Source organism: Tamandua tetradactyla, chromosome 20 (assembly GCF_023851605.1).
Source record: "Tamandua tetradactyla isolate mTamTet1 chromosome 20, mTamTet1.pri, whole genome shotgun sequence".
In the NCBI taxonomy this organism is placed as follows: domain Eukaryota; kingdom Metazoa; phylum Chordata; class Mammalia; order Pilosa; family Myrmecophagidae; genus Tamandua; species Tamandua tetradactyla.
This window is the reverse complement of record NC_135346.1, coordinates 32,292,109-32,311,059: the sequence shown is the minus strand read 5'-3', so window position 1 is coordinate 32,311,059 and position 18,951 is coordinate 32,292,109. Positions and strand designations below refer to the sequence as shown.

Sequence of the window (18,951 nt, the reverse complement as noted above, 5' to 3'; positions counted from 1 at the left end):
ATCCCTTTCTGGGGATCACCATTCAACCCACTACACCTGTTATAAGGGGTCCCCTGATGTACACAGAGGACCGAAAATTCCAACCCAAGTTTTCAAGAGAAGCAGGAAGAGATTTAGTGAAGGCAGGATTGTCCAACAGGAAAAAAAAATTCTAGGCCCATTTCTTGGGTACTTCTCAATTCTATGGATATTTCTATTGTTCGTACTACTCCCCTGTATGATCTCTGTGACACAAGTTAGAAACACTTTAATCTAGGATCTAATAAAGTGAACTAAGTTATAAAAAAAAAAAGCATGAAAACAAAGACACAGACCACGACCTCTCAAAAATAAAAAATAAAATTAATTTATTGAAAAGAAAATGTTTAACACATGATCCACATTCAGAACCCAAAATGAGATCGTCTACTGGCTCTTACATGGTCAACATCACCACACATACCACCCTGGAAATACACATTTATGTAGGCACCAAACATACACAGTACTGTCAGGCTTTCGAGATCTGCTATATCATAGTTTTTCTTTATTCATCTTATTTATACACCCATTGACATGTTTGATTTTACTGTTCACTAAAATAAAAAGCATTCCCAGAGTCATATTGATTTACACAAAAGAACATGGTTTACAATAGGCATTCTCTACCCCTGCTGTCCACACCCCTTACTCTAACTGCATATTGGCGCCATTTATGCCCTCTGGCCAGGGAACGACTCAGCGGCCCAAAGAACGGAAAAGGAATGTAACAGGCTGCTGCTGTCAGAGCAAACAGCCTTGCAGCCAGCAGGACTATTTGTCTAAATGTACTGTTTATTATTTCAAAGGCCAACCACACCCCTTCCTTTTTCCCTAATAGTTTAGAAGATCTGTACTGCACATTTTGGAAAATTAAATTCTAAGGGAGACATGAAGCAGACCTCCTTAGTCACCAAGTCCTGACTCTTGTACCTTGCATCTCCACAGCAAGGAAGCAGCATTGTGTTGTGACTGGAGACGGATGCTGAGGCCTTGCCTTAACATCTGATCAGCTACAAAATAACCCCCAATAGGGATCCCCTTGCTGCAATTAGTGAATAGAGAGAGATGTAAACAAACATAAATTGAGATTCTGCACTCCAAAGAAACATGAAGTGAATATGTAGTGTTAAACAAATTTGGCCTTCTACAACTTAGGAAGGAAGCAATTTAGGAAGAAAAAGTAATGAGGTGGGGGGGGGGGATGACTTTTCTAATGTCTGTGGCACAAGAGCAACACTTAAAGCTATTGATAAAACTGCAAATTTTACTTTTCATGGGGATAGAGAGAGAGTGAAAAGCACTGGCCAATGAATGTGGCTGGAGACGTGGGGTCAAAGGAGAGGGTGGGTATTACATGTAGGTTCTAAGCTAAGACAACGTTCTGTATTCACACACAGCTACAGGTGCAGGCTCTTAGCAGTTGGACAGCATAATATAATAATGCCACTTATTGTGACAGCTCCTAGGCAGTGTCAACAGAAAATGCCAAGTCATACTCTCCCTGACTAGTTCCTGGGTTAAAGGAGAGGTACACTGCCAACAGCTCATTTAGAGAAGAGACCCAACAAGGGATTCTAAGAAAGCTGCCCCTGGACTAATGGAAATGTGGGGCTGAAGTTGGGGAAGGGGAGGGAAACAGAGCATAACAGTACCTCACCAGAAAAGCCCTGGTTTGCCTTTGCTCCCTCAGATCCAGCCTCACACTCCAGAGTCTTTGCTCTGTTGTTCCTTGATTGGACTCCTACATATGCTGCTTACATTCTTCACCAGGGACCACAGCAAAGGTGCAAAGAATGGCTGGGAATCTGGTACCTAATCCGCAGTGGTAAGAAAGTAGGGAGGACTCTGACTAAAGACACACAGTGGGCAGCAGAAGAGATCCTGGATTGGCCCAACTGAGTTTCCAGCCCTCCCATTTTCTTCTGGCTAGCCATTCACAACTGCACAGCCAGGTCCAACTGACTGGACCAGTCTTGACTGGGTCTTCTGAAGAAGCCAGTCAATCAGGCTGGCAAAGCAGCAGGAGCACAGGAAAGAGAGTAAACAGGGCATATGCCATCCCAATTCACTTCCAGAAGCCCCCAAGTTAGAGCTGGTTCTCCTACACCCACACTCTCTGGGTCAGGGACCTTGACACAATAGCTTGCGTCTTGCTAAGAGCTGACCAAAAGTCAGCAGTATTCTGTTGTCTGGTCCTAAGGTTCCAGCATCAAAGTCTCAATCTCAAAACTCATCTGAACAGGACCATCTCTAGAAGTTCCCTGAGTGCGCAGAAGCCTCTACAGAGGAAGCAGAGGGCAGTAGGCAAGTCTGACCCCCTTCTCTTGGCATACAGCGTCTCACCAACAACCAGCAGGACCACTGTGGGAAGGCTGCTGGGTAACAGCTGTACCACTGGAGGCTGAACCTGCCAACAGGGATGACAATTCTTGAGCCCACCTTGGTAAAAGTCTGAGACTTCATAGGGCAGGGTCCCCATAAGCACCTGTTAGTGGCCACCAAAGAGCAGAAAGGGTGGGGGTGAAAAGTGCCATTCTCCTAAGGGAGAACAAGTCACCAATGATCAAGTCTTCCTAATTTAATAAATTATTACTAGGTTAAGAGACCCTTTACATGAGAGAGTTCCCTTTCCCTGTCCCTTCACCAGGAAGCCAGCTCTACTGGCTCTGGGACAGAAGAAAAAGAAAAAGTTGAGGCCATAAGGGTGGTCACAACCCTTATGAATTTTGGTGAAACACAAAAACAAAAACAAAACCTGGATATACTTGTGCTTCTCTCCTTCAACCCACTCGCAGGGAGAACTGTTCTCTCCAGATAAGAGTAAGCCTGGTGACAGGAGTGAGGGACAGTAGGAACTAAGAGACAAGAAATCCACCCTTCTCTCTCTCTCTTTCTCACTTTCTCTCTCTCTCTCTCTCTCTCTCTCTCTCTCTCTCACACACACACACACACACACACACACACACACACAAGCACACACAGTTAAAGAGATGGGGAATTAGGGAATGCCCTTATGAAATACGTCTCATACTAAGAGGGAAGAAGTAACAGCTCAAAGCTAGGCAATGTACCTTCTGTCTTTTCTGAAATTCATTCCCTTCTGCCTTTTCTGAAATTCAAATCTGAAGGAGAGCTTGAAGTGAACCAACTCTGAGGCTGTTTCTGACACTCAGGGAAGGACAGGGACCATAATTAGTGTTCAGAATACAGGGGACAGAGGGCCCAACCAAGCAGTTCCTTAGAAGCCCAGACAGTAGAGGCAGCTTTAGGTGGGCACTTGTTCCACTCCGTCCCCTGTTGAATGTAAACAACCAAGCACCACTCATAATGCTAGACCAGCTGCTGTGGACTCTACAAGCTTATTTCAAACTCTCTGTGCACACTGACCTCAGTTTATCACCCATGGCAGCAGGGCCAGCATGGCAGCCACTGAACACTGCCGTCCCTTTCACCTGTCTTGGACTGAGACTGAAAAACAGGCCCAAACACACAAAACAGCCCTTTTATAAGTCTCCCGTGACAGACAACATCCAACGCGGCATCCTTTCCCTCAACCTAGTGCACTTGCAAATATATTCCTGAGTCCTTCAGTATGAAATCAGGCTGGCCAATGGCAGGCAAAATCCACACCCAGGCCTCCCCCCTCCCCTCCCCTCCCCCCCTCAGAGGTACCCATTGAGATTACACCTGATTCAAGCCTTCGGAGTACTCAGCCTGATTCAAACCTTTGGGGTACTCAGCCAAGAGTGCTGAGAACCTAAGCAGATATTTCCTAGAGCAGTTTTCTTTTCATTAGGAGAAGCTGAGCAAACTTTACTGAAGAAAAAGCAATTCATTATGACCCCAATTCAGAGACAGTCTTAAAAAGGAAAAGCTGATTATAAATAGAACTACACATATTCTCAGAACACTTCGTATCTTTCACGAGCTAATGCAACTAAGAATACAGGATTGTGACCCACGCTGAGGAGCTCAGAGAAGAGGTGTTGCCTTAGTGGTCACATCAAACCAGAGAGAGTTAACATGAAGAGCTCCAGCTTTGGGGGATGGTTCTAAGTTACTAGGTAGGCCCAGCTACCCCCTGGAGGAGTAAATAGGTAGGAGAATACTGAGGTAAAATACTTGGGAAAGACATGAGACAGAGAAAGGCCTGACTATATAAAGAGAGAGAGCTCCCACTTGTTTAATCTAAGCCTGGCCCAAGAAAGGAGAAACATGAGATGGGGGTGGGGGAATGAAATTGTTAAATAAAGTGGGTTGTGCAACAGGAATAATTTGGGGAAGGCAGGCTAGGGGAGGAAGAAAAGAGGCATGATGAGGGAAAAGAGCTGAAAAGTTTTGGGTAAAATAAGTACAAAGGCAACAGTGACAGCACTGTCGCCACTAGTTCCTCCCTGCCATGTCCCAGCTACCCACCCTATCCCCCGCCCTCAGCCCTGCCTGGCCCAGGTACCAGGGCCAGGGAGAGGGGTTCCCAGACAGCAACCATCTTTCCCCAGAGCCTAGACCTTACCTGAGGCTCTGAGGACAGGTACTGGGGGGACAGATGAGGGAGAGGATGGGGGCAGGTGCAGAGAACACACCCAGATCGCTATATGAAGGCACTGGTGGAGTTGCTGAAGACGGGAGCCCTGCTCGGCTGGATAAGCTCCTCGAGGGCCTCGTAGGTCCCCACCACAAAGCCCACGAGACCCAGGAGGCTGATCAGCACGTCCTTCGCGATGGTGAGGGGGCTCAGGCCCTCTGAGTAGTAGGTGAGGAGCTCCAGGAGGGGCGGGATGATGAGGGCCAACGCACTGCTGCTCACGGAGCCCACCAGGGAGATGACCAGGTCCAGGCGGGGGATGAGGATGGCCAAGACACCTGCGGGGAGAGAGGACACATCTGCTGAAGAATTCCCAGGACAGGGCCAGACCTCCTCGCTCTACAGCAAATTCAGCATTTCTCCATCTCAGAGAATAGAGAGCTCTAAGAAAACCTAGGCAATTTCTAGTCCCATCCCTTCATTCTACAGATTGGAAAAATGATTCCCTGAGATGTGGAATTACTGATGTCCCTGTGGATGACCGGAGAACTGGGACTGGAACCTGCATCAGAGTTGGTGATATTCCCAAACCTTCAGGGTGAAATATGTAGCAAAACTGGAGCAAAAAGAGCTTGTCGGCTGATAACACGATGGTGTTCTCACTATGGAAAATTCTAATGCTCAACAAGAGGTCTATGTGTAATCGGAATAACACACTTGCCCCTCTGGGGTCTGCGTCTCCATTTGCCTAATGTCAGCCTCTCAGTGAGGACTCCAAAGGTTTTATTTTGAGAGCATCAGGTAGAAATAGCACTGAAACAACCACCAGGAGAAATGAGCCCCAGGGAGAGAGTGGGAGAGGAATGCGTTAAGAATCCTAGACTCCAATTCCAGCTCCACCACTTACCAGCTGATTTCTTAATCTCTTCAAGACTCATTTCCCCTAAATGGGGATTATCAAATAAGAGAATGCACAAAATGAACACAGAGTTATAAGCATATAATAAATGCTTCATAAATGTTAGCTAGTATTATCACCAGTCCTTGTTCCTGCCAAGTTCCATGATCCAGGGCAAATCCCCTCACCATACTGAGCTGCTTAGCTCATCTATAAATAAGGTGATTGCACTAATACTTTTGAGGTCTCACCCAACCCCCAAATTTTAAGGAACTATAAAATACAGTTTCCGTCACTTAGAGATTGCTCTGGGATATGTCCCTCGGCTCACTGACAACTGGGAAGAAGAGGCACAGTGGGATGAGGGGACTCCCTTTCCAGAACACGTTGTTGTATCAAAAAGGCCATTTCTAGACCCTTTTTGTACAGTTAAAGGGAGTGTGAGTCATCCCTCCAGTGCCAGCCTCTGGCCTTCAGAGCCACTCAAGAGAAGGGAGGCCTCTCATGTCAGAGGAAGTGAGCACAGGGCAGGAGACAAGTCAGATAACCTGCCAGCCCCTCCCAGCTCTGAAAGTCTGACATCTTCTCCTCACTCTCGCTCACATCAACCTGGGGGGACACAAGGGGTCCTTCCTAACAGGAACAGTTAAGATAAGAGTTAAGTGGAAACAGAAACAGAGCTTATTTGATCAGAATCTTTTCTCAGATTACACAGAGATCTTCTACTTAATTTCGATATCTTAAAAGCAACCTAAAAATTCGCTTTCTTTAAACAAAAGGACATTTAATAAGGAAATTTCCTTAACATGGATTCAAAATTGAGGTAAGCCTTTTCTTTTAAAGCCAGTACCACAGGGCTATAAAGGGAAGCTCCTCTTTCTTTTCCAGTGGGACAAGATACCACAACTGAACCCTAATTAAAGCCTGATATTTGAGAAATAATGAACAGAGGAGGCAAAAGAGCTGGGCAAGAGGGAGAAGCTCCCCAAATCAAATTGGCATAAACAGCCCAAGGGTTCAATGGCAATGGTGCCTGCCTTGGTACCCTGCAAATAGCTTTAACTAATTCCAGAGTCTGGAATCACTTACCTAGGAAAGAAAAACAACTAAGACCTTGTCTAGCTCTATATATCTTTGTTCTGTGAGTAAAAGCCCCTTAGAAGGAGAATATCAAGAGGGTACAGTTTTCAGGAAACAACCAACAGGAACCACTGCCCCTCTGCTCCACCAAAGCAACACACACAAGGGGAAGATGGCGTGTTCTTAATCTGCAGCCGGTTAGCTGTGACATGCACAGAAAGGGGATGCTGGGGACAACTCGAATTGGGTCCCATGATTAGTCAAGAGGGTTCCAATGGTATTACAAAACATCTTCCCTTTGGGTTAAGAGATACTAAAAATATATGACCTTTAGCTGCTGAAGCAACATGAAACAAACGGTCATGTTCAGAAGAGGAAATGATAGGGATTTGAAGCCTGTGCTTTGGGACCACAACAGAAGAAGCTGAATTATGCACAAGAGAAATGAAAAGCACGTAAACACACATACACATACACATACAGAAATTCCTTGTACACTCACAGCTCCTGTGCTGAAAGCTCTTCCTGCTATTTCAGTATGGTTAGTACAGGTAAAGCCCACCTATGTTACTCTTAAATGTCTAAAAACCTGCTTTTAAAATTAACATTAGTCTTGCACTGAATATATGATTTAATTTAGGAGGAGGTACAAAATAAAGAAAACAATACAAAAGCAAGGGGAACAACCAACTTGCTCAATATTCAAGAAATAGTTTAGTCAATATGATCCATCCATAATACAATGGAATGTCAGGTAGCCATGAAATATCTATGAAGGATATATATATATTCCCGATGTAATATTAAATACAAAAGACAAAGTCATGTGTACATTATGACTGCAGCTATTTAAGCAATGTACCTGTGAGGAGAAAGAAGGAGAGAAAAAGCAAAAAGCAAATAAAAATTATTTTCAGTCAATGGAATATTGGGCATTTCTTTTTTTTAATCTCAAATGTTTTTACATTACCTTTGCTTTGTTTCATTAACGTTTTAGGAGCAATACTTTTGCAGAAATTTAAAATCAGGCTCAATACAGCTGCATAGAATCACAGAATTTTGGAACTGTGATCACATACCCTTCATAATTTACAGATGAGGAGGGTTCACAGGAAGCTCAGGGTTGCAAAGCTAATTGATCAGGCCACCCTTCTTCAACAGAGCTGCAACGCGGATGGAGGACACAAGCCCACCAGGGGCAGAGAAACCCCTGCTGGACCCGGAGGCATCACATTCTTACAGTGCTTTGCACCTATACATTCCAGTCTCTGCAGGGCTCATGACGGATATGGCTTCATGTTATTACATTTTCAATAGCGAGTCTCTGAAATTCTTGTACCTAACTGAAGTAAAAATGCTTCTCCTGGCAAATGCTATGGAGAACTAGTACAAATTACTAAAGGACAGATCAGTTTCTCCTAACTCTCCCAGGCCAGCTTCTCCTTCTATGCGCCTTCTGGACACAAGGTGACCTGCTCAATCTGCATTACCAAAAGTATGAGCTAGAAATAAATACTCTTCCATATGAAATCATTGCAAAATAAGTGCCATTTCTCGGTAATGTTCATTCTCACTCCCCCTCATCTCCAGCAACCTGAAATTAAACATCAAGAAGTAGACATCTGGTGACGTCATCAATATGATGACCTAAGACATCCCCTGAAAAAGTCTCCCCAGAGACTGAGCACATAAAAGGACTCAGAACTTAACCTAGAGGGCAGAAGAGACTAGAGGGCAGTAGAAACTGGAGAGGGATTCAACAAATGGTGAATCGAAGAAAAAGAAAATATCAGGTAGGAAAATTCCATCCTGGAACGCAGATCAGTTGCCATTCCTCTGCCCCCACCCCTACTTGGTCCCACACAGCTTGGAAGTGACACAGAGGTGGCACAGCCTGGCTCCCTCCCAGAATAAACAGAGACTGTAGAGCAACTCAAAGCGGCGAGTCAGAACCCCAGACATATCCAGTCAGAGGGATCTAAGACGACAAAAACCCAGAGCAGAAACCAGGGACCTGAGGAGTGCTGCAAACAAAAGAGCCTTGGTGGTGACAAGTAGCCTGCTGGACCACCTAAGGACATGACGGACCTTTCTGGATTTGATCCAACTTTCTGGATTCACCCCATCTGGCTTTGGGCAGGATAACCTAAAGGAGAAGAAACCAGAGGCAGAAAAGATTCACTGAAGGAAAAAAAAGTGAGGGGGTGGTGGTAACTGAAGTGCTGTCATATAGGTTAGGTCCCAGAAATGAAAAGTATAAGGAAAACAGGGCACTGAGTGAGAGAGACAACCTACAAATCATAGGAGCTGGGGAGAAAAGTCTGCAAAGAAACAAACAGAACAGATCAAGATTTCTGGAGAAGGAACAGAGGAAAGGAAGCTTTCTCCTGGAGGTGAAACAACAGCACAAAAAGTGTAACCTTAAAAATTGTACTGCATATCCAGGGTAAGAAACAGATGAAGAAGACCTAAGAACATCTGATCAGTTACACTCGGGATCCTCTTAAGCTTCAGAGTAAATTGGACCAAGCTTCAAAGAAGAGCCTTAACACAAAGGCAACCAAGAATAAAATCCTAGACAAGAGGAGAAACTGACCTTTAAAGTTAACACATTAAAATAATTGGATGCTCACATATCAGCAAAAATTACAAGTCATAGTAAGAAACAGGAAGAAGTGGCTCAACCAAGGGAACAAATTAAAACTTCAGAGAGACTAGAATATGAAACTAATCAAAGTTCAAACAAATCACCTAAATCAAGTCAAGGAGATGAAGAAATATCTGGACATAGAGCTAAGGGATATAAGACAACGTGTGAGTATAAAGAATTTGAAAGTATAAAAAGAAACATAGCTTACTCTGTGCCTCTCTTCATGCCTGAGAAGATGGCAGCACAGTCACCCAAGTCAGTGCTCTTTGCATGTCTTCGTAACATTCATTGGTCACCCATTGCAGAAGCAGTTCTCAGAAAAATTTTAACTGATCAAAATATTTCAGATAAGTGGAGGATAGACAGTTCTACAACATCCAATTATGAGAAAGGAAATCCTTCTGATTATCGAGGGCAAAACTACATGAAGAAGCGTGATATTCCTATGAATCATGTTGTCCAGTAGGTTACAAAGATTTCGCACATTTGATTATATACTGTGTATGGATGAAAGTGATCTGAGAGATTTGAATAGAAAAGGTAATGATGTTAAAAACTACAAAGCAAAAACTGAACTACTTGAGAGTGGGAGCTATGACCACAAAAACAGCTTATTATTGAAGATCCCTATGATGGGAATGACTCCCACTGTAAGACCGAGTATCAGCAGTGTGTTAGCTGCTGCAAAGCATTTTCGGAGAAGTCACAGTAAAGATGCATCCATCCATTGCTGAAGGTCAACAATGATTAACATCTTTACAGTGATGTTCTAGGTTTTTCAGTCAATCAGTGTGTTAAAAGTGTAATTTTTCATAGCTCAAGGACACAACTGTTTTTTCAATTGACATTGTTTATCTTAAAAAAAAATTGTGTTAAAGTTTATAATAAAGCCACAGTGGTCAAAACAGCAGGGTACTGCCACAAAGACAGAAGAATTGACCAATGGAATTGAATCAAAAGTGCGGAAATAGACCACCAAATCTATGGTTAACTGATCTTCAACAAGGCCCCCAAATCCACTGAACAGGGACAAAACAGTCTTTTAAATAAATGGGCATGGGAGGACTGGATATCAATAGCCAAAAGAATGAAAGAGGACCCTTACCTTACACCCTTTACAAAAATTAAAACTCAAAGTGGATCAAAGACCTAAATATAAAAACCTAAAATTGTAGAATTGTAAACCATACCAAACTCTGAAATCTGTTCTACAACTAATTGTTGTGCTGTGCTTTGAAACTTATTGCTTTTTTGTATATATGATATTTTTTTCACACACACAAAAAGTCTACTGTGATGATAAAAAAAAATTTATTCCTTCTAACCTCCTATATTCTGGAGCAGCTGGAAGGAAAAATCTGAGAGGATGGTATTGTAGCCCACGACAAACTCTGGGATCTGTCCTGTAACTACTTGTTGAAGAGTGCTTTGAAAACTATTGCTTTCTCTTTCTTTGCTTTGTATATATGTTATACTATATATATAAAAAAAAGAACCAGTACCATAAAACTCCAAGAAGAAACTGTAAGGAAACATCTTCAAGGCCTAGCGTGCTGGTTTGAAAGGACTGTATGCCCTAGGAAAGTCATGTTTTAATCTTGATCCATCTTGTGGAGGCAGCAGCTTCTTTTAATTCCAATTCAGCACTGTAGGTTGGACGCTTGCATGGAAATGTGACGCACCCAGTTGTGGGTATTTAAACTTTGATTAGAGGGAGATGTGATTCCACCTATTTCAGGTGGGTCTTGATTAGTTTACTGGAATGCTTTTAAAGAGGAAACATTTTAGAAAAAGCTTCAGGGTCACCAGAAGCAACAGAGCCCACACAGCCAGAGATCTTTGGAGATGAAGAAGGAAAACGCCCCCGGGGGAGCTTCATGAAACAAGAAGCCTGGAGAGAAAGCTAGCAGACATCGCTATGTGCCTTTCCAGCTGAGCGAGAAACCCTGAACTTCATTGCCCTTTCGCGAGTGAAGGTAACCTCATGCTGGTGCCTTAATGTGAACATTTTCACAGCTTTAGAACTATAACCTTACAACCCTAATAAATGCCTCCTTTAAAAGGCTATTTCATTTCTAATATATCACGTTCCAGCAGCTTTGAAACTAGAAAATCTAGTAATAAGAAGCAGATTCCTAAACTTTACACCCAAAGCACAAGTAACAAAAGAAAAAATAGATAAATGGGAACTCCTCAAAATCAAATGTTTTTGCGTCTCAAAAGACTTTGTCAAAAAGGTGAAGAGGCAGCCAACTGAATAGGAGAAAATATTTTGGAAACCACATATCAAGTGAAGGTTTGATATCCTGTATACACAAAGAAATCATACAATTCAACAACAAAAGAACAAACCATCCAATTACAAAATGGGATAAATATGAATAGACATTTTTCTAAAGATCAAATACAGATGTTTAAAAAACACATGAAGAGATGCTCATTTTCACTGGCTATAAGGGAAATGCAGATCAAGACTACAACAAGATACCACCCCAAACCTATAAAAATGGCTGCTATTAAACAAACAGGAAACTACAAAAGTGGGAGAGGATGTGGAGAAACTGTAACACTTATGCACTGTCCATGGTAATACATAATGATATAGCCATTATGGAAGACAGTTTGGCAGTTCCTTAGAAAACTAAATATCGAGTTGCCTTATGACCTGGCAATATACCACTACTTGGTATATACCCAGAAGAGCTGGAAGCAGTGACACAAACAGACACTTGCACGCCGATGTTTGTAGCAGCATTATTCACAACTGCCAAAAGAGGGAAACAATCCATATGCCGATCAACAGCAGAGTGGATAAACAAAATGTGGCATATACATAATGATGGAATATTATGCAGCAAGATGAAATGACGTCCTGAAGCATATGACAACATGGATGAACCCTGAGGACAAAATGCTGAGTGAAATAAGCCAGACAAAAAAGGATAGATACTGAATGATTTCAGTTTCATGATCTTGGTAAAGGTAAACTCAGAGGCTTATAATACAGAACACAGGGGACCTAGAGATACACAGAAGCTATAGATGAGTAAATGGTTACCTAATGTGGTTGAACTTAAATGTAAGGGAATGGATAGAAGTGAAGGCAGTTCTTTAGCAGGTCTAGAAGTAATACTGCCATATTGAAAGTGAACATGATTGAAAGGGGTTGTATAGAGCCATGTATCCCACTGATTAACACTACAAATATAAATAAGTTCTTCAATGAGCTACTTCAAAGGTATGAATCTTATACAAAGAGTTCATAATACTGGAGTATAGGGGGAAAACTACTATTGCATGGGCTATGTTAAACAGGAAGATATCAACAGTATCACAGCAATACCAGGGGAAACTAATTGGGGGGGGGGGGTGGAGGGAAGGACAAGAGTTAAGGGGAAGTTTGGATTTCCTCTTTGGTGAGGGTGTGTTTACAGGCTATTTTTTTCTTGGGAGCAATGAAAATAGTCTAAAATTGAGAGTCTTGATGATTAAGTGAGGACACTGTGAGACATGGACTGTTTGTTGACTTTGTTATACATGATGCCCAGTGGATGGAGGTGGCTGAAGGATGCACTGACTGAGAAGAAGAATGGTGAACTGTGGTGTATATGTATGACAGAATATTGTGTTGCTACAGAAAGGAATGGAGTTATGAGGTATGAAACATTGTGAATGAATCTGTGGAATACTATGCTATACAAAACAAATCAGAAACAAAAGGACAAATATTGTGTGGTCTCATTTAGAAAACACTTTTTATAAGAAAATTGGGGCCTAGACTGTAAGCTCTTTCAGCAGTCACCTTTAGTCCAGAGCTGTAATTGTTATTTCTAGACTTTGAAAGGCTGTGATATATATGTATAACCTAGTATTTCCCTGGAAATACTGTGACACCTAAGATTGAGAATAGGCACTCTGCAAGTCTGAAAGGCAGCACTGCTACATACAACTACTATTAAAAAAATTGAAAAAGAGATCAGCCTTCAATTATAGATAAGAACAAAGCTGATTTGGTTGGGACTAAGGTAAATCAGAATGCAGAGATAAGGAGAACACTGTATTTTAGAACTTCACCTACTCTATGAGACCAAAGGAAGAGAGGTTTATTTTGTCCAAAACCTAAATTTTCTGCAGCACATAATCTAACTCAACCTGTCTGGGCAGATTATTTAAACAACCCAAACACAAGGAGCCCAGAATGGGAATGCAGATTGGCAATTCTGTATAGCTCAACGTAAGGCCTGGATACATCCCAGAGTATATTGAGAGGTTAATTAAAAAGTATTGGCAAAGTCCCTTGGTGGATGGGAGAAAAATATTGAACTATAAAACTTAACCTGAGAACCACAGAGTCCACCAGCCAGTGGCCTCTGGAGATGAAAGAGGAAAACATCTCCTGGGGAGCTTCATGAAACAAGAAGCCAGAAGAGAAAGCTAGCAGACTTCGCCATGTGCCCTTCCAGCCAAGAGAGAAACCCTGAAAGTCATTGGCCTTCTTGAACCAAGGTATCTTTTCCTGGATGCCTTGATTTGGACATTTTTATAGACTTGCTTTAATTGGGATATTTTCTCAGCCTTAGAACTATAAACTAGCAACTCATTAAACTCCCCTTTTTAAAAAGCCATTCCATTTCTGGTATATTGCATTCCAGCAGCTAGCAAACTAGAACACATGGACTTCTAGAGTGTAGCAAGATGGAATCGCCCTTTGCAGAACTTTAGTGAAGGTGCTGGTGTTCTCAGGGTTACAGTGTATGAAGTAAAATTTTAGGTTGTGCCCCACAGTTAATGTCTCCCCACCAAAGCTTGGCATGCCAGTTTCTTTATTGCTTTTTCCAATCACACTGGAACTATTACAACAGTTTGGTTTTAGAAACTATACTACAGTATTTGCTCCCAGTCAAATAACTCTGGATTAATCTTCTAAAGAACAATTAAACAAAAACATTTAAGGCCTTTAAAATTAAGCTAACAAAACACCTAGAATTATTAGATTAACAGCCTCTTTCATGTTCACATGAGTAGGCAGAAAAAGTACTTTTGCTTAGGCACTATCATCGGCTACTTGACCATACTTCATTTATAATGTATGTCCAGCCTCTAACCAGCATGACCAGTTTTAGCACAGTAAATCCCACATCCAGGAATCTCTGCAGTCCTAGTGAAATCAAGACAGTTGGTCACCCTACCTCTGTCACAACAATGCATGTTTCATGTATGAAAGAATGAAGAAATGACTTCCTTACAAAAATATCAACACCCACCCTCACACACCACCAATTCCATTCTAAGGAACTTTCTCACTTAAAAACAGAAAAACAAGACTTTCACACACCAGGCTATTTCTCACTAAAAATCAGAAGTTTTAAGTTTAAACATTAAACATTTTAGAATCTCACGGTCCCAGATGGCAGCTTAGCAACGTGCGTGTTTTAGTTCGCCCTCCAAAACAACTACTAAATAACCAGAAACAGTACAGAACAGCTCCTGGGGCCACATCAGTGACCGGACACACAGCGTACCCCAGTCTGGACCTGCTGGACCGGCTGCGAGCCCCCCAGAATCGTGAGTTCCCCAAGCCATGGTGGCCTGTGCCCCTCCCCCACAGGCTGCTTCCCAGAGGAGAAAGGAAAGGGACTTTACCAGCAGCAGGGACTGAGCCCAACCAAACGCCAATTGTGGAATTAATTAACAAATTCTGACTACTAAAAGTAGGCCCCCAGCTCAGGTGAACCTGGTCAAAGCAGAGGGCGCTCATTTTTGCCCTGGCACCAAGGGGGCAGGGCTGATGGAAAAAGAGAGAAAAAAAAAAAAAGGAAACAGAGGTTTTTGTGGCTATTTCTACAAAGGCTTGACTGCCTTTGGATAGAGCGGCAGAACTTCTCAGGCTGCAACTGCCCCAGGCATAGGCAGAAACAAGCTTGGTTGAGGGCTTGTCTGGAGCTGCTTTCCCCAGGGCAGAAGTGAGACCCAACTCAGGTGGAATCCCTCCCTCAAGGAATTGAGACACCAGGGCTTGGTAATTTGAAGCCATTAAAACCAGCCTACAACCTCTCCTCTGTCTCCATCACGCCCCCAGCAGGGAGAGTCTGCCAAAGTTAAAGGTACCACATCATCTTATGCTGGTGGGATCTTCAGACAGACAAGTGCCACATATTGGGCAGGATAAGAAAAACAGAGTCCAGAGACTTCACAGAAAAGTCTTTCAACCTGCTGGGACTCACCCTCAGGGAAAACCGATGCAGGTGACTCTTTCCTCCTGATAAGAGGCCAGTTTGGTCTGGGAAAATCTGGCTGGGGTCTATAATACCTACGTAGACCCTCCTAAGGGTGGGGGGAAAAAGGCACCATACAAGCAGGGCAAGAAACAAGAAAACAAGAACTGAAAAATTCTCCTCTGTTAAACAAAACCTAAGCTAGAGGTCCAGAAAAAGCTGAACTGAATGTCAAAGAACAGAGAGACAACAAATTCATCCAGCAAGAAAACCCTAGGTAAAAGAAGTGAAAGCAATCTCCAGAATAAACTAATTAAGGTAATTAAATGCCTAGATGCCAGCAAAAAATAACAAATCACACTAGGAAAATTGAAGATATGGCCCAGTCAAAGGAACAAATCAACAATTCAAATGAGATACAGGAGCAGAAACAATTAATTCAGAATATACAAACAGACATGGAAAACCTCATCAAAAACCAAATCAATGAATTGAGGGAGGATATAAAGAAGGCAAGGAATGAACAAAAAGAAGAAATGGAAAGTCTGAAAAGACAAATCACAGAACTTATGGGAATGAAAGGCATAGCAGAAGAAATGAAAAAAACAATGGAAACCTACAGTGGTAGACTTCAAGAGGCAGAACATAGGATTAGTGAACTGGAGGATGGAATGTCTGAAATCCGACAAGAAAAAGAAAATATAGGGAAAAAATGGAAATATATGAGCAGAGACTGAGGGAATTGAAGGACAATATGAAGTGCACAAATATACGTGTTGTGGGTGTCCCAGAAGGAGAAGAGAAGGGAAAAGGAGGAGAAAAACTAATGGAGGAAATTATCACTGAAAATTTCCCAACTCTTATGAAAGACTTAAAATTACAGATCCAAGAAGTGCAGTGTACCCCAAAGAGAACAGATCCAAATAGATGTACTCCAAGACATTTACTAGTCAGAATGTCAGAGGTCAAAAAGAAAGAGAAAATCTTGAAAGCAGCAAGAGAAAAGCAATCCATTACATACAAAGGAAGCCCAATAAGACTATGCATAGGTTTTTCAGCAGAAACTATGGAAGTGAGAAGACAGTGGGATGATATATTGAAATTACTAAAAGAGAAAAACTGCCAACCAAGAATTCTATATCCAGCAAAATTGTCCTTCAAAAATGATGGAGAAATTAAAACATTTTCAGACAAAAAAATCACTGAGAGAATTTGTGACCAAGAGACCAGCTCTGCAAGAAACACTAAGGGGAGCAATAGAGACAGATATGAAGGCAGAAGAGAGAGGTGTGGAGAAGAGTGTAGAAAGGAAGACTATGAGTAAAGGTAAAAAGAAGGAAAATTAGAAGGACATATAAAAGCCAAAAGGCAAAATGGTAGAGAAGGGTACTGCCCGGGCAGTAATAACACTGAATATTGATGGAATAAGCTTCCCAATTGGGGGACATGGACTGGCAGAATGGATTATGGAACAGGACCCATCTATATGCTGTCTCTACTCAAAGGACATGTTCTGCTATAAACATTTGCACACCAATGTTTATAGCAGCATTATTTACAATTACCAAGAGATGGAAATAGCCAAAATGTCCATCAACAGACGGGTGGCTAAACAAACTGTGGTATATACATACAATGGAATATTATGCAGCTGTAAGACAGAATAAAGCTATGAAGTATGTAACAACATGGATGGGCCTTACAGACATTATGCTGAGTGAGATTAGCCAGAAACAAAAGGACAAATACTGTATGGTCTCACTGATATGAACTGACATTAGTGAATAAATTTGGAATATTTTGATGGTAACAGAGACCATCAGGAGATAGAAATAGGGTAAGACATTGGGTAAGTGGAGCTGAAAGGATACAGATTGTGCAACAGGACTGAATGTAAAAACTCAGAAATGGACAGCACAATACTACCTAACTGTAATTCAATTATGTTAAAACACTGAATGAAGCTGAACGTGAGAATGATAGAGGGAGGAGGGCTGGGGGCACAAATGAAATCAGAAAGAAAGATAGACAATAAAGATTGAGATGGTATAATCTAGGATTGCCTAGAGTGTATAATGACAGTGACCAAATGTACAAATTTTAAAAATGTTTGTGCATGAGAAAGAACAAAGGAATGTCATTACTGCAGGGTGCTGAAAATAGATGGTAATTAATATTTTAAGATTTCAACTTATGTGTGAGACTAAAGCAAAAAATGTTTATTAGGTACAAAATTTATATTTTGACTAGTGCATTTCCTAATATAACTTACGTAGATAGCTTGGCTGAACAACATAAGTACATGGAACCTTGGGTAGGAGATGAGATTTTGTTGGTTTGTCCAGTGATGCCCCGATGAATCCCAGAGTGATTTGATCAGTGAGCAGAAAAGTATTTGCAAAGTCCCCTTTGGGGAATGGTGAGAACGGGGGAAAATTCAACCTCCCCAAGTTGAATTCTTGATATTCTCACAAGCAGTGTGGACAACCAAAGCTATAGGCTGAGCCCCACTCTTGGGGCTTAACCCCACAAAGAATAGGTAAAGCCTACTTAAAATTAGGCCTAAGAGTCACCCCCAAGAGAACCTCTTTTGTTGCTCAGATGTGGCCTCTTTCTCCAGCCAATACAACAAACAAACTCACCACTCTCCCCCTGTTTACATGGGACATGACTCCCAGGGGTGTGGACCTTCCTGGCAACTTGGGACAGATATCCTAGAATGAGCTGAGACTCAGCATCAAGGGATTGAGAAAAACCCTAGAATGAGCTGAGACCCAGCATCAAGGGATTGAGAAAACCCTCTCAACCAAAAGGGGGAAGAGTGAAATGAGACAAAGTGTCAATGGCTGAGAGATTCTAAACAGAGTCAAGAGGTTATCCTGGAGGTTATTCTTACGCATTAAGTAGATATCACCTTGTTATTCAAGAGGAAATGGAGAGGTTGGAGGGAACTGCCTGAAAATGTAGAGCTGTGTTCCAGTAGTCATGCTTCTTGATGATGACTGTATAATGATATAACTTTCGCAATGTGACTGTGATTGTGAAAACCTTGTGTCTGATGTTCCTTTTATCTACCTTGTCAACAGATGAGTAGAACATATGGAATAAAAATAAATAATAGGGTGAACAAATGTTAAAATAAATTTAGTTTGAAATGCTAGTGATCGATGAAAGGGAGGGGTAAAGGGTATGGTATGCATAATTTTTTTTTCTGTTTTCGATTTATTTTTCAGTTGTCTTTTTATTTCTTTTTCTGAATTGATGCAAATGTTCTAAGAAATTATCATCATGATGAATATGCAACTATGTGATGATACTGTGAATTACTGATTATATATGTAGAATGAAATGATCACATATTAAGAATGTTTGTGTTTCTTTCCTGTAATTTTTAATTTGAAAAATAATTTTTAAAAATGCATGTAAAAATGTTTTAGAATCTCCATATAAACTCAGTATGCAATATGTTTATTGTGGAATTCTTACAGAAAAATGTCAGGGTATTTATTCTTGTTATGCTCTGCAACTTCCATTCAGTCAAATGTAGGTGGGGGTGAGCTAA

General features: G+C 41.7%; 1 protein-coding gene across 1 annotated transcript in view; it reads right to left on the bottom strand.

Moving 5' to 3' along the window:
- Positions 1–323: 323 nt before the first annotated feature.
- Positions 324–18,951, bottom strand: part of SLC36A1 (solute carrier family 36 member 1) — a 72,077-nt gene continuing 53,449 nt past the window's right edge. The window contains exon 11 of the mRNA XM_077137448.1: positions 324–4,884. Coding sequence (XP_076993563.1) covers positions 4,613–4,884 — 272 coding nt within the window. The 3' untranslated portion in view covers positions 324–4,612. The remainder of the gene's footprint in view (positions 4,885–18,951) is intronic.